This window comes from Pan troglodytes, chromosome 6 (assembly GCF_028858775.2).
Source record: "Pan troglodytes isolate AG18354 chromosome 6, NHGRI_mPanTro3-v2.0_pri, whole genome shotgun sequence".
NCBI classification, from domain to species: domain Eukaryota; kingdom Metazoa; phylum Chordata; class Mammalia; order Primates; family Hominidae; genus Pan; species Pan troglodytes.
In genome coordinates this window covers 8,538,486-8,550,774 of record NC_072404.2, presented here as the reverse complement: position 1 = coordinate 8,550,774, position 12,289 = coordinate 8,538,486, and the positions used below count along the sequence as shown (strand labels likewise).

Here is a 12,289-nt window from a genome sequence, read left to right as displayed (position 1 = left end):
TGTGGTGGCTCACACCAGTAATCCCAGCACTTTGGGAGGCCGAGGCAGGCAGATCACTTGAGATCAGGAGTTCCAGACTCAGCCTGGCCAACATGGTGAAACCCCATCTCTACTAAAAATACAAAAATTAGCCAGGTGTGGTGGCACATGCCTGTAATCCCAGCTACTTGGGAGGCTGAGGCATGAGAATTGCTTGAACTGGGGAGGCAGAGTTTGCAGTGAGCCCAGATTGTGCCACTAAACTCCAGCCTGGGCAACAGAGTGAGATTCTGTCTCAAAAAAAAAAAAAAAAAAAAAAAAATCACCGGCAGATCCCATTGGATACAGAGTATGATTCCGAAGGCTGGGGTAGGGCCTGGGTGCCTGCATTCTAACCAGCTCCTAGCTCTTGCTGCTGCTGCTGGCCTCACAGGCCACTCTGAGGGGCAGGTCACTGTAGTTCTTGCAAACTAGAGAGAAACATCATTCCAAAGATGATGGAGGTGGCTGACTCATGAAGGAGCCGAGCCCTGAGGAGCTATCAACAGGAGGAGGACAGGAGCCAGGCCGGGTGTTCCACAGCCACAGGTCATGGAACTCCGGAACCCCCGGTGAGGCCCTGCCTTCCCAGCCCTGTGGTCACACCAACTATTTCATAGCATTTATGTCTTCTTTCGTTTTTTTTTTTGAGACAGAGTCTCACTGTTACCCAGGCTGGCATGCAGTGGTACGATTATAGCTCACTGCAGCCTCGACTTCCCAGGCTCAAGCGATTCTCCCACCTCAGCCTCCCAAATAGGCGGGATTACAGGCTTCAACCACTACAACTGGCTAATTTTTGTATTTTTTGTAGGGACGAGGTTTCACCATGCTTTCCAGGTTGGTCTCGAACTCCTGGACTGAGGCAATCCTGCCACCTTGGCCTCCCAAAGTGCTGGGATTACAGGCGTGAGCCACTGCATCAGGCTGGAGCATTTATGCTTTATTTCCTACGTATTAATAGATCATATCCCCCATAAACATATTACTGAATTAAGACCATGCTGCGTAATATTGAATTGATTTTACATAAACCAATGAAAGTCAATTCCTCTCTAACAGACAATTTGAAGATTCCTCTGGAATTCAGGGTAGAGAGATTTAAATGTGCTCTCCCACCGTTCCCTACACTTTTGAGTTGAGGTCTCACTCAGTTGCCTAGGCTGGAGTGCAGTTACATGATCATAGCTCACTGCAGCCTCGAACTCTTGGGCTCAAGCGATCCTCTGCCTTGGCCTCCTGAATAACTGGGACTACAGACAAGAGCCACCACGCCCAGTTAATTTAAGAAATTTTTTGTACAGATGGAGTCTTGCTGTGTTGCCCAGGCTGGTCTGAAACTCCTCAAGCAATCCTCCCACTTCGGCCTCCCAAAGTGCTGGGATTGCAGGCATGAGCCACCGTGCCCGGCCAGTATCTTTTTATCACTAAAGCTGCCTTTATTTCACCACCAAAATGTAAGCAGTTTTAGAATCATATAAAAATATTTATGCAGTGACTACTACGAGCTGAACAGTTTTCCAAACTGACAACTATTTAACCCTGGCAACAATCAGTTTCCATAGGGAGTGAGAGCTGCTTCCCTGGTGAGGCTGCTGGCGGGGCCTGGGGAGGACCTACCCTCTCTGCAGCAGCTGTGTCTGTGGGGACACTGGCGGGGCCTGGGGAGGACCTACCCTCTCTGCAGCAGCTGTGCCTGTGGGGACACTGGCGGGGCCTGGGGAGGACCTACCCTCTCTGCAGCAGCTGTGTCTGTGGGGACACTGGTGGGGCCTGGGGAGGATCTACTCTCTCTGCAGCAGCTGTGTCTGCGGGGACACTGGCGGGGCCTGGGGAGGACCTACCCTCTCTGCAGCAGCTGTGCCTGTGGGGACACTGGCGGGGCCTGGGGAGGACCTACCCTCTCTGCAGCAGCTGCTCCTGCAGCGCGGTCCGCTCTTCCTTCAGGTCTCTCACAGCCCCTCGGAGACGCTCGTGGTCCTTGTTGCAGTCCCCTCGTGGCTGTCTGTGCAGCGCAGAGCTGGATGCAGGGCAGGCTGGCGGGTGTGATCTGACTGGCTCTGCGGCGTGTGATTTTGAGCTCTCCATCACACTTAGTTTCTGGAGGCAACACAGGCATGTGTTAGATGCTAGTTCTCATTTCTACTTTTCTATTTACCAAACCCAGAAAAGAGACACTGAACCAGGGCAAACCGAGTCTCCAGGAGGGCCATGAGAAAGCTTTGAGGGGACCCGAGTTACCCGGAGAAGCTGCCGGGCACAAGCTACTGGAAAAGCATGATCCCTGCTCAGTCTCTTTAATCAGAAGTGAGGCACGCGCAGACCCCCGCCGAGCCAGGGCGCAGGCAGAAGCCATTAAAACAGAGAGGAGGGCACGAGGGGAGGGGACTCAAACGACTCTGCACATCTTCCCTCCTGTCCCCTGGAACTGCCGACATTTTCAGCCTTCATGCTTTCAGTCTCGAGTGACATCCTGGTGTCGCCTGCAAAGTGCCGCTGAGCCCGTCCCCGCCCTCCACTCCTCCCTCTCCCGGATCTTGGACGTGCTGCCCACTGTGCTTCCGAACCGCCTCTGGGTGCCTTGACTTCCCAACAAGTTCTATATTTTAAATGCCCACAATTTATAGAAACTTTTCTTCTTTTTCTTTGAGACGGGGTCTGCCTCTGTCACCTAGGCTGGAGTGCAATCACAGCTTGCTGCATCCTTGAACTCCTGGGCTCAAGCGTTCCTCCTGCCTCAGCCTCCCAAGTAGCTGGGAATACAGGTGTGCACCACCACACCGGGCTAATTGTTTTTATTTTTGTAGAGATGGGGTCTTGCTATGTTGCCCAGGCTGGTTTCAAATTCCTGGGCTCAAGCAATCCTCCCAGCTTATCCTCCCAAAGTACTGGGATTGCTGGTGCGAGTCATTGCACCTGGCTAGTTTTCTATGTTGTAAATATGTAAAAAACTATTTCTTAAAAACGTTTTTCCCTCTAGGTTTATTTTGCTTGGCCAAACAACACAGATGCTCTAATTAACTATTTAAAATACAAAGGTCCAGGCCGGGCGCGGTGGCTCACGAATGTAATCCCAGCACTTTAAAGGCCAAGGCAGGCAGATCACTTGAGGTCAGGAGTTCGAGACCAGTCTGGCCAACATGGTGAAACCTCATGTCTACTAAAAATACAAAAATTAGCTGGCGTGGTGGTGGACACCTGTAATCCCAGCTACTGGGGAGGCTGAGGCAGGGGAACTGCCTGAACCCAGGAGGCAAAAAGGTTGCAGTGAGCCGAGATTACTCACTGCAGCCTGGGCGACAGAGTGAGACTCCACCTTAAAAAAAAAAAAAAAAAAAACCAGCCAGGCACAGTGGCTCACGTCTGTAATCCCAGCACTTCAGGAGGCCAAGGTGGGTGGATCACGAGGTCAGGAGATCAAGACCATCCTGGCTAACATGGTGAAACCCCGTCTCTACTAAAAATACAAAAAATTACCCGGGCGTGGTGGTGGGCACCTGTAGTCCCAGCTACTGGGGAGGTTGAGGGAAGAGAATCACTTGAACTCGGGAAGCGGAGGTTGCCGTGACCTGAGATCGCGCCACTGCATCTCAGGGGACAGAGTGAGACTCCATCTCAAAAAAAAAAAACAAAAAAAAACAAAAAAACAAAAACAAAACAAAGGTCCAATTCCAATAGAATCAGCCTAATTCCTACTTTGCAGTCGCGTAGGGGATGTGGGGAAATGTTCATTTCCCGACATTTCTGCCTGGCCAGGAGTTGCGTCAACAATTTCCTGTGGATTCCAACACAACTTGACTGGTGGGAAGCAGTGCCTGGTCGTCAGCGGGCAGTGCACAGCCCACAGCCTGCACAGGCGGGCTGGACTGTGAGGGGCTCCAGTGCGAAGCGCGTCTGCCTGCGGCCACGCACGGAAGCTCACAGCCCAGCGAGGGGCGTGAGAGCTGCCTTCAGCGTTGTCTAGACCTGGAAGAAGTCTCCTTGCGGTGTGTGTGTGGTGCTGCCTGGCGGACAGCCAGTGCCATGCTCAGTGCCACCTTCCGCACCCTGTGAGCCCGTCCCCACAACATGAGGCCCCTGGTCCCCAACGACAGTGGCACTGAGACGCCCGCTCACCTTCTCCAGCTCCACAATGCGCCTCAGCAGCCGGGGCTTGCTCCACTCCACATAACCTGATGGAAGCAATGCGGTTTCAAAACGGCGTCCTGGTGGGCACTGCCAGCAGGGCCGCCCTTCTTGGGTACGGCCTGAGGCTCCTCTTCTGCAGCCGGGGCAGCCTGCGGGGCTACAGAGCCACACCAACAGGTCCTGGCCACCTGAGAGTTTTGCCAGCGCTGGCCCAGTCTCTGCCCCCTTGGATCGTGAAGAGATGTCTGTATTAACAGCCTCCAAGCATCTCGGGGTGACATCCTTTCCCGATTCCACCTGGCCAGGCCATTAAGACAGTTCTCATCAAGATCTCCGATGACTGTCACTCTGCCAAATCCAACAATCGGTTCTCAGCCTGTCCCCTTCCTGGCATGCACAACCCCTCGCTGGCCACTCCTCCCCTCTGCCTCGCTGGCTGCCCCTCGCCCCCACCATACACCGCCAAGTTCAGGGCCTGACCCCCTGCTCCTCTCACTCCAGGTGACCTCACTCGATCCACCTAAGTGCTGGTGACCCGCATGCTCAGTTCTCCAGCCCAAGCCTCTGCCTCGCACCCCCACACAGCCACTGCCTGCCCCGCACTCCCACACACTCAGACCTCCCGTGGCCTTTCCCCAAACCTGCCCCTCTGCCTTCCCCATTTCAGGAAATAGCAACTCTGTCTTTTTCAGCTGCTGGGACAAAAAGCCTTGGAGCCTGGCTGCTCCCTCTCAGGGCCTACATCCTCTCTGCAGTTTCCCTAAGCTCCAGCTACAAGATGCAACCAGACCCTGAACACCTTTCACCACACCCACTGCTCCCCCCATCCAGGCCACCAGCAGCCCGACTAGACAAGTGCAGAAGCCTCTGTCTGCCACCATCCCTGTCTCTGCACAGAAGCCAGGGGGCCTCGGGAAGCAGCACGGCCCCCTCCACCCTCTGCCTAACACTCCCACAGCACCCCGAAGGCTCCCATAGCACCCTGCCTCGCCCCGCTGGGCCTCAGGGGCCACACTCCACGTGTCTCCCAGGCACTCAGCCCTGCCCCGCCTGTCCCACCCCTGCTGCCGTCTTCATGGCTATCTCACCCCTTCCAGGTCCCGCTCAGCTGTCGCTGTCTTGGGGGTGCCTTCCTGTCAACCCTGCTTGCAGCTGCACACACCACCTGCCTCGCCCCAAAATGTGTCCTCCTCCCCTCCTCCATGGCACTTACAGCCATCTGACACATGTCACGCATCTGACCCAGCTCCTCCCTCCCTCCCACAGCATTGTCTCCTCCAAGGATGTCTGTGAGCTTCTGTTTGCAGCTCCATCCCCGGGGCACCGCGTGGCCCGCGGCAGGTGCTGGCACATGTGGGAACTGGCGTTGCCCAAGGGTTCACATCTGCCCTCGTGGTGCCTGTCCTCAGTTGGGCCTACCCAGTGGCCATGCCCTGCCATTCCCTGGCCTCCCTCCTGGAGTGGCTTTCAGGAAGGTACCCTGTGTCTTGGAGATGGTTGGGGAGGTGCTCAGCACGCGGTCCAGGTCCTCCTTCAGGCTCTGGTTCTCTTCCGTGAGCTCCTGGACACTCCGGGACAAGCTCAGGAGGGCACTGCCCATCTTCTTCTGCCTTTTGGCGCCTGTCTTCTTCTCCCCCAGGGGCCTGGAACAACCAAATCGTGGACTGAGGTTTGCATTGCTAAGCTGGTTTCACACATGCTTGAAACGAGGGACAGGTGAATCACAGCTTGCTCTGTTGGTTGTGAGCTCAGAGTGGTTTTTGCAGGTGAGTATTTGAAATCTAATAGGCAGTAATAACTTTGAACCCTAAATAAGCAAAATGTTAGCACCCAAAATGGAACCCCATCCTTACGCAAGGTAAACCTGTGTAACAAAATATCGTGTTCAAGCATCAGTATTATACTTCCCATGCCATCACTAGAAGGGCTGTGGAAACGAATCTCATCACACCAGGTGCCTGCAGGATAGCTTGGATTTCGCCTCTTAGCCCAGGAGGTCTAAAGTACAGTCGATCCTCATTATCTGCAGATCCCGTAATTGCAAATGTGCTTGCTGCTAAAATGGATCCATCAGCCCAAAATCAATACTCATGCAGGTTTTGTGGGAATTCTTGCATGTGCACAGGTGATGAAAAATGCCAGTCGCTGGCGCGCACGTTCCCAGCTGGGGCTGACCCAGGTGGTGCTCGGCTCCTCACCTCAGCTCACATAAAAACAAGTGTGCTTTCTGTGGCCTGCCTGGCGCTGTGGCTCTCACGTTTCTGTGCTGTTTGCTGGTGATGCTGCCTTGCGTGGGCTGGACTGCAGTGCTGAGTGCCGTCCAGTGCCTCTAAGCTCAGGAAGGCTGTGTGGGCCCCCGTGGAGACGCTTATGTGCGTGCAAGAAGCCTCGTTCAGGCCAGCCATGAGTTTGATGAAAATTAATCCACAATCACTATTAAACAGGGTGTCTTTAAACAGAGACACGTTAGCCAGGCTATACATTGACTAGCTGATGAAAATGTTGCGACCAGGCTGGGCGTGGTGGCTCATGCCTATAATCCTAGAACTTTGGGAGGCTGAGGCAGGCGGATCACCTGAGGTCAGGAGTTAGAGAACAGCCTTGCCAACATAGTAAAACCCCGTCTCTACTAAAAACACAAAAATTATCTGGGTGTGGTGGCATGTGCCTGTACAGTCCCAGATACTTGGGAGGCAGAGGCAAGATAATCACTTGAACCCAGGAGGCAGAGGTTGCAGTGAGCTGAGATCACACCACCACACTCCAGTCTGGGCAACATTTGCCAAAAAAAAAAAAAAATGTTGTGAGCAGAAGCTCACAGGAGCCCTGTACCTCCCATTGGAGCAGTGGTTTAGTATTCACTCGTTCTGTGTTCATGGAGACTTTATAACTCTGTAAGGCGGACGTGATTACCACTACACTACAGAAACCTACAGACACTTTATAACTGAATAATGAGAATCGACTGTAGTTAGCATCTGGCCCTTTACAGAAAAAGTTTTCCAACCAGTTTTAAGGATTAGGGGTAAAGAAAAAGGAAAGCAGTCCACGACATCAGCAAACTGCTGCAGAGGCCAGTGACGTGGCCAAAGCCATGATCAGAGATCAGCCACCCAGAAGCGGATGGAAGCTTTGGGAAAGGGATGTGGGAGATCTACCAGACAAGGAGAACCTCGGTGTTTCTCCTGATAAACTTATTTAGGAAAACATTAGGTGGCAAAGTAAACTTGTCCTTGTATGCAATGTCTTCCTAAAAAGGTGGCTCTGCTTTGAAACAGCACTTTCTAGCTCTAAGCTGGAAGGCAGGATGTAGAATCTATAACGAACACGGGCGGCATTGAACAGGCGTTGGCCATCAACACGTGGTCACTATGAGGAGTCTGTGAACACCGCAAATGGAAACGTGTCAACTCTAACCCTGAACAGAATAGGTGCAGTGTTGGCAGCACTGCCAAGCTAAGGGCAGTATATGCCACACCCACGTGACAGCCACACATTCTCAGAGGAGCTTCCACAACGTGAAGGCAACACACAAAACACAGCTTGCAAGCGGCCATCATACTTCTTTCCGGTGGTTTCAGAACTTGCCAAGAGGGTCTGGAGACGATGCACCTGTAAATACCAAATTGAAATGCATGAAAACACAAGGCTAGCACGGAGAAGACCTTATCTGAAAAGACCGACATCACAGTCCTGACCGCTGCCTACGGCCAGAAGCGGGAACTAAGTGGCCGCACTTCATCTTTCCATTGGGCTGAAGCAGGAGCAGGCTCCAGGAGCACAGCTCTGGGCCACCTGGGCTCGGACCACCACCCGGGGCCAGCGCCGGTCCCCTCCCACTCGGGGCCCGCCCTCCGCCCCGCCACCCAGCACGGTGCCCGCCCTCCGCCCCGCCGCCCAGCTCGGTGCCCGCCCTGCCACCCAGCTCGGTGCCCACCCTCTGCCCCGCCGCCCAGCACGGTGCCCGCCCCACCGCCCAGCTCGGTGCCCGCCCTCCGCCCCGCCGCCCAGCTCGGTGCCCGCCCTCCGCCCCGCCGCCCAGCTCGGTGCCCGCCCTCCGCTCCGCCGCCCAGCTTGGTGCCCGCCCTCCGCTCCGCCGCCCAGCACGGCGCACCTCCTCGTAGTATGTCTCCATGGCGATCCGCATCTCTTCCAGGTTGGTAGTCTTCATATCGGTCTGAAGTTTGCTGAAAACCCAAGTTCAGCGTTAATAGGGATGTGCCAGTGTTCCCAGGGGACAGAGCAAGAGGAAGAGTTTCCCAGAACGTTCGGAAGAGGAGAGGCTTTGGAAAAGACCCAGGATGGGAGGGAAAAGCCTGAACGGCCTTCATTTGACTTGTTCCTTAAACAAGTGACTCGTTTCGAGCCTGATGGGAGAATTCCTCACGCTGGAAAGCATCTCCTGTGTAGACCAGCCGCTTTCCAAAGTGAGTAAACAGCCTCTCTAGAAATATTCTTCTCCAAGTAAGATGCTGTCTTTAAAAGACTAGATTAATGGTGTGGAAAGGCCTTGGAGCTTAGAAAGGACAAGCCGTCTTTGAATGGTTGGTTTTGTAAGGAAGAGAGAATCACTTTTCCCTGGCACTGTCAGGCCATCCCCTCGCTCTCAAAAGAGAGTAGACTTTAGATAGACACATCGATAGAGAAACGAAAGCAAAGTCATGGAGGTTCTGCACTGAAATAAGACAAAATCTGCAAACTTAAGTTGACAAAATTTGGCAGGAAACGAGGGGGGAACTGTTGTACGAACAGGAAACATAAGGCAATGGACTTGTGGCCTCAGTTTCCCTTAAAGAAACCAAAACACGGCCCAGAAAGACTCTCCCTTCACACTCGAAAGTCAGGTAAAGAAATGCAAGTTGCTACACCAAAAACAGCACAAGGACGGCGCAGGACTGAGGCGTTAAAACCTCATCCTGGAAAGATACAGGGGTCCACAGAACAACCAGGTTTCGAGAAAGCATCTTTTAAATATAACAGGAAGAAGTTAAAGGGAAATATTTGGAGGAAACAAAGACAATAAAAAAATTAAAAAGAGGCAGCTAACATTCACCTTCGGCTTTGGGGTGGGAGTAGGGACACAGGACGGGGTGGGGGAGGAACAAAGGCGGGCGTCTGAGCAAGCAGAACAGCAGGGCAGAAGGCAGGGGAGAGGGTGCAGCCCTGCGCCCACCTGATGGCGCCCACCTGATGCTGCCTACCTGATGGCGCCCACCTGATGGTGCCCACCTGATGGCGCCCACCTGATGGCGCCCACCTGATGGTGCCCACCTGATGGTGCCTACCTGATGGCGCCTACCTGATGGTGCCGTCCTTCTCCTTGCACTGCTGTTCCAGCTTCAGGATCCTCTGCTTCAGCCCGTTAATGACCTGCCCGGGGAACGTGCCCATCAGGCAGGCCACCCCCTCTCTCCCTCAGTAGAAGCGGCTGTCCCCTCCTCCCAGAGCACCAGCACACCTCACTGTCCTTCCTCCCTCCAGCGCTGTGCTCTCTTCTAGACTACGGGCCCAGGGAAGAGGGAGGGCCCCACTGTGCTGTCCTCTCCCTGAGTAAAGCTGGGTGAATGGCAGGGGTGCGACACTGGCTGGAGCAGGAGGTGGCAGCCATCGTGGGCACACTGACCGACTGGCAGCCCTCCCCCAAGCACACTGCACACTTGGGGGACAGAGCAGGGTATGCCCTTGATTATATTAAATAAAGGAAGCAGCCCCATCACCAGCTGGATAAACCACGGACCTGAAGCCCCTAGGGCCGCCCAGTTCAGTCTCCATGGGGCAGTGAGTGAGGGTGGGAGACAGCGCGGCCGTAGGGGCCTGAGGAGCCACTCCCCTCTATTTGGGGAAGGGAGAACAGCTCCAGCGGCCTCCTCACCTCCTTTTCTGTGAATGTCTTGCTTAGAGGAGACAACATTCTTATATTCTTTAAAGAACATTCTTTTCTTCTAAATAGACAACTTTTAAATAGAGATGGGGTTTCACTATGTTGCCCAGACTGGTGTTGAACTCCTGGACTCAAGCAATCTGCCTGCCTTGGCCTCCCGAAGTACTAGGATTATACGTGTGAGCCACCACACCAGGCTTGAACAGACAACTTTTAAATTGGATTTTAAAGTCATTTTAAATTATGTTAGTTGGCCGGGTGCAGTGGCTCACGCCTATAATCCCAGCACTTTGGGAAGCCAGGCAGCCAGATTGCCTGAGGTTAGGAGTTTGAGACCAGCCTGGCCAACATGGTGAAACCCCATCTCTACTAAAAATACAAAAAGTAGCCGGCCATGGTGGTAGGTGCTTGTAATCCCAACTACCCAGGAGGTTGAGGCAGGAGAATCGCTTGAACACGGGAGGTGGAGGTTGCAGTGAGTCGAGATCTCGCCACTGCACTTCAGCCTGGGCGACAGAGCCAGACTCAGTCTCAAAATAAATAAATACATAAACAAATAAATTATGTCAGTCATAGATGAATACATTTTCCTTAAAAAAAAAAAGAAGATGTTACAGGGCCAGGCGCGGTGGCTCATGCTTGTAATCCCAGCACTTTGGCAGGCCAAGGTGGGCAGATCACAAGGTCAGGAGATCGAGACCATCCTGGCTAACACGGTGAAACCCCGTCTCTACTAAAAATACAAAAAATTAGCCGGGCTTGGTGGCGGGTGCCTGTAGTCCCAGCTACTCAGGAGTAGCTGAGTAGCTGGAGCAGACTCCGTCTCAAAAAAAAAAGAAGATGTTACAGAGGCTAAAATACTCTGACCTGGCCACTCCCCTCTTCGGCCAACCAAATCCTGTTTCCGCCTGCGTGCCCCTCAGCACCTGGTTCCGTGCATGGCCATGTGTGTGCATTCAGGGAGTCAGGCCCTCTGTTCTCACAGAAACGGGGCTCTGCCACACACATCCCTCTGCATCTTTTTTTTTTTTTATTCTAACATTCAGCAAAGCCTCCTGGTGCTCTGTCCCTGCTGGCGCCTGTGAATCCACACTATTTCCCACAGTATCTCTATCCAGCCTCTATTGATAGACACTTTTTTTTTTTTGAGACAGAGTTTCACTCTTGTAGCCCAGGCTGGAGTGCAGTGGCACGATCTCAGCTCACTGCGACCTCCACCTCCCGAGTTCAAGTGATCCTCCTGCCTCAGCCTCCTGAGTAGCTGGGATTACAGGCACGCGCCATCATACCTGGCTAATTTTTTTGTATTTTTAGTACAGATGGGGCTTCACCATGTTGGTGAGGCTGGTCTTGAACTCCTGACTTCAGGTGATCCACCTGCCTCAGCCTCCCAAAGTGCTGGGATTACAGGCATGAGGAACTGCGCCTGGCAGATAGACACGTTTAAAATCTTTTTTTTTTTTTTGGCTATGCTCTAAAATCTATCACTGTAGTCTACTGACACATACTTAAGTTGTAGCCCATTTTTGTGATTCTGGTCAATCCTCCAATCGAAATCCTTGGCCAGGCCTCCTCAGGCACATCTGCAAATGTTTCTTGAAGGCAGGTGATGACAAGTAGACACGACAGGCCACAGGGCACAGCCACGCTGATGGACAATTTGCCATATGATAATGAATACTGCATATACCCTAGGATCTGGAATTCCTACTTTAAACTAACCTCAGCCAGGTGCAGTGGCTGAGGCCTGTAATCCCAACACTTTAGGAGGCCAAGGCAGAAGGATCACAAGAGCCTGGGAAACTTCGCAAGACCCCATCTTACCAAAACTAAAAAAAAATTAGCTGCCTGTGGTGGCACGTGCCTGTAGTCCCGGGTACTCAGGAGGTTGAGGTGGGAGTATCCCCTGAGCCAGGGATCACCTGAGCTGAATGCTGCAGTGAGCCATGATCCTGCCACTGCACGCCAGTCTGGGCAACAGAGTGAGTCCCTGTCTCAAGAAAAAAAAAAATACCCACAGACACACACAGACACACACACACACCACCAGAACAACAAAAACATGGAGCCTTTTCTTTACAAAAGTACCCACTACTTACAGGCATTTGTTAAGGATTTACTTTGTGCCGTCCTAGGTGCCGAGCTAGGCTTTCGCCATCTACTGTAAACATGTAATGATTATACAATCTTTCCACATTCTATATCTGTGACATAGTTCAGACGACACGGCCTTTTTTCTTTAGAGATTTACAGTTTTTTTTG

General features: G+C 52.9%; 1 protein-coding gene across 29 annotated transcripts in view; it reads right to left on the bottom strand.

Annotated features, from left to right (window-relative positions):
- Nucleotides 1–12,289, bottom strand: part of IQCE (IQ motif containing E) — a 55,027-nt gene that overhangs the window by 22,764 nt on the left and 19,974 nt on the right. For all 29 annotated transcript variants that reach the window (XR_010158766.1, XR_010158767.1, XM_054687337.2 and 26 more), the window contains 6 exons: nucleotides 9,446–9,516; nucleotides 8,261–8,333; nucleotides 7,709–7,758; nucleotides 5,626–5,789; nucleotides 4,135–4,190; nucleotides 1,919–2,118 (listed from right to left, as the gene is read on the bottom strand). Coding sequence is in view for 27 of the 29 variants with exons in the window: in XM_054687337.2 (XP_054543312.2) it covers nucleotides 1,919–2,118; nucleotides 4,135–4,190; nucleotides 5,626–5,789; nucleotides 7,709–7,758; nucleotides 8,261–8,333; nucleotides 9,446–9,516 (614 nt within the window). In the remaining 2 variants the exon portion in view is untranslated. The remainder of the gene's footprint in view (nucleotides 1–1,918; nucleotides 2,119–4,134; nucleotides 4,191–5,625; nucleotides 5,790–7,708; nucleotides 7,759–8,260; nucleotides 8,334–9,445; nucleotides 9,517–12,289) is intronic.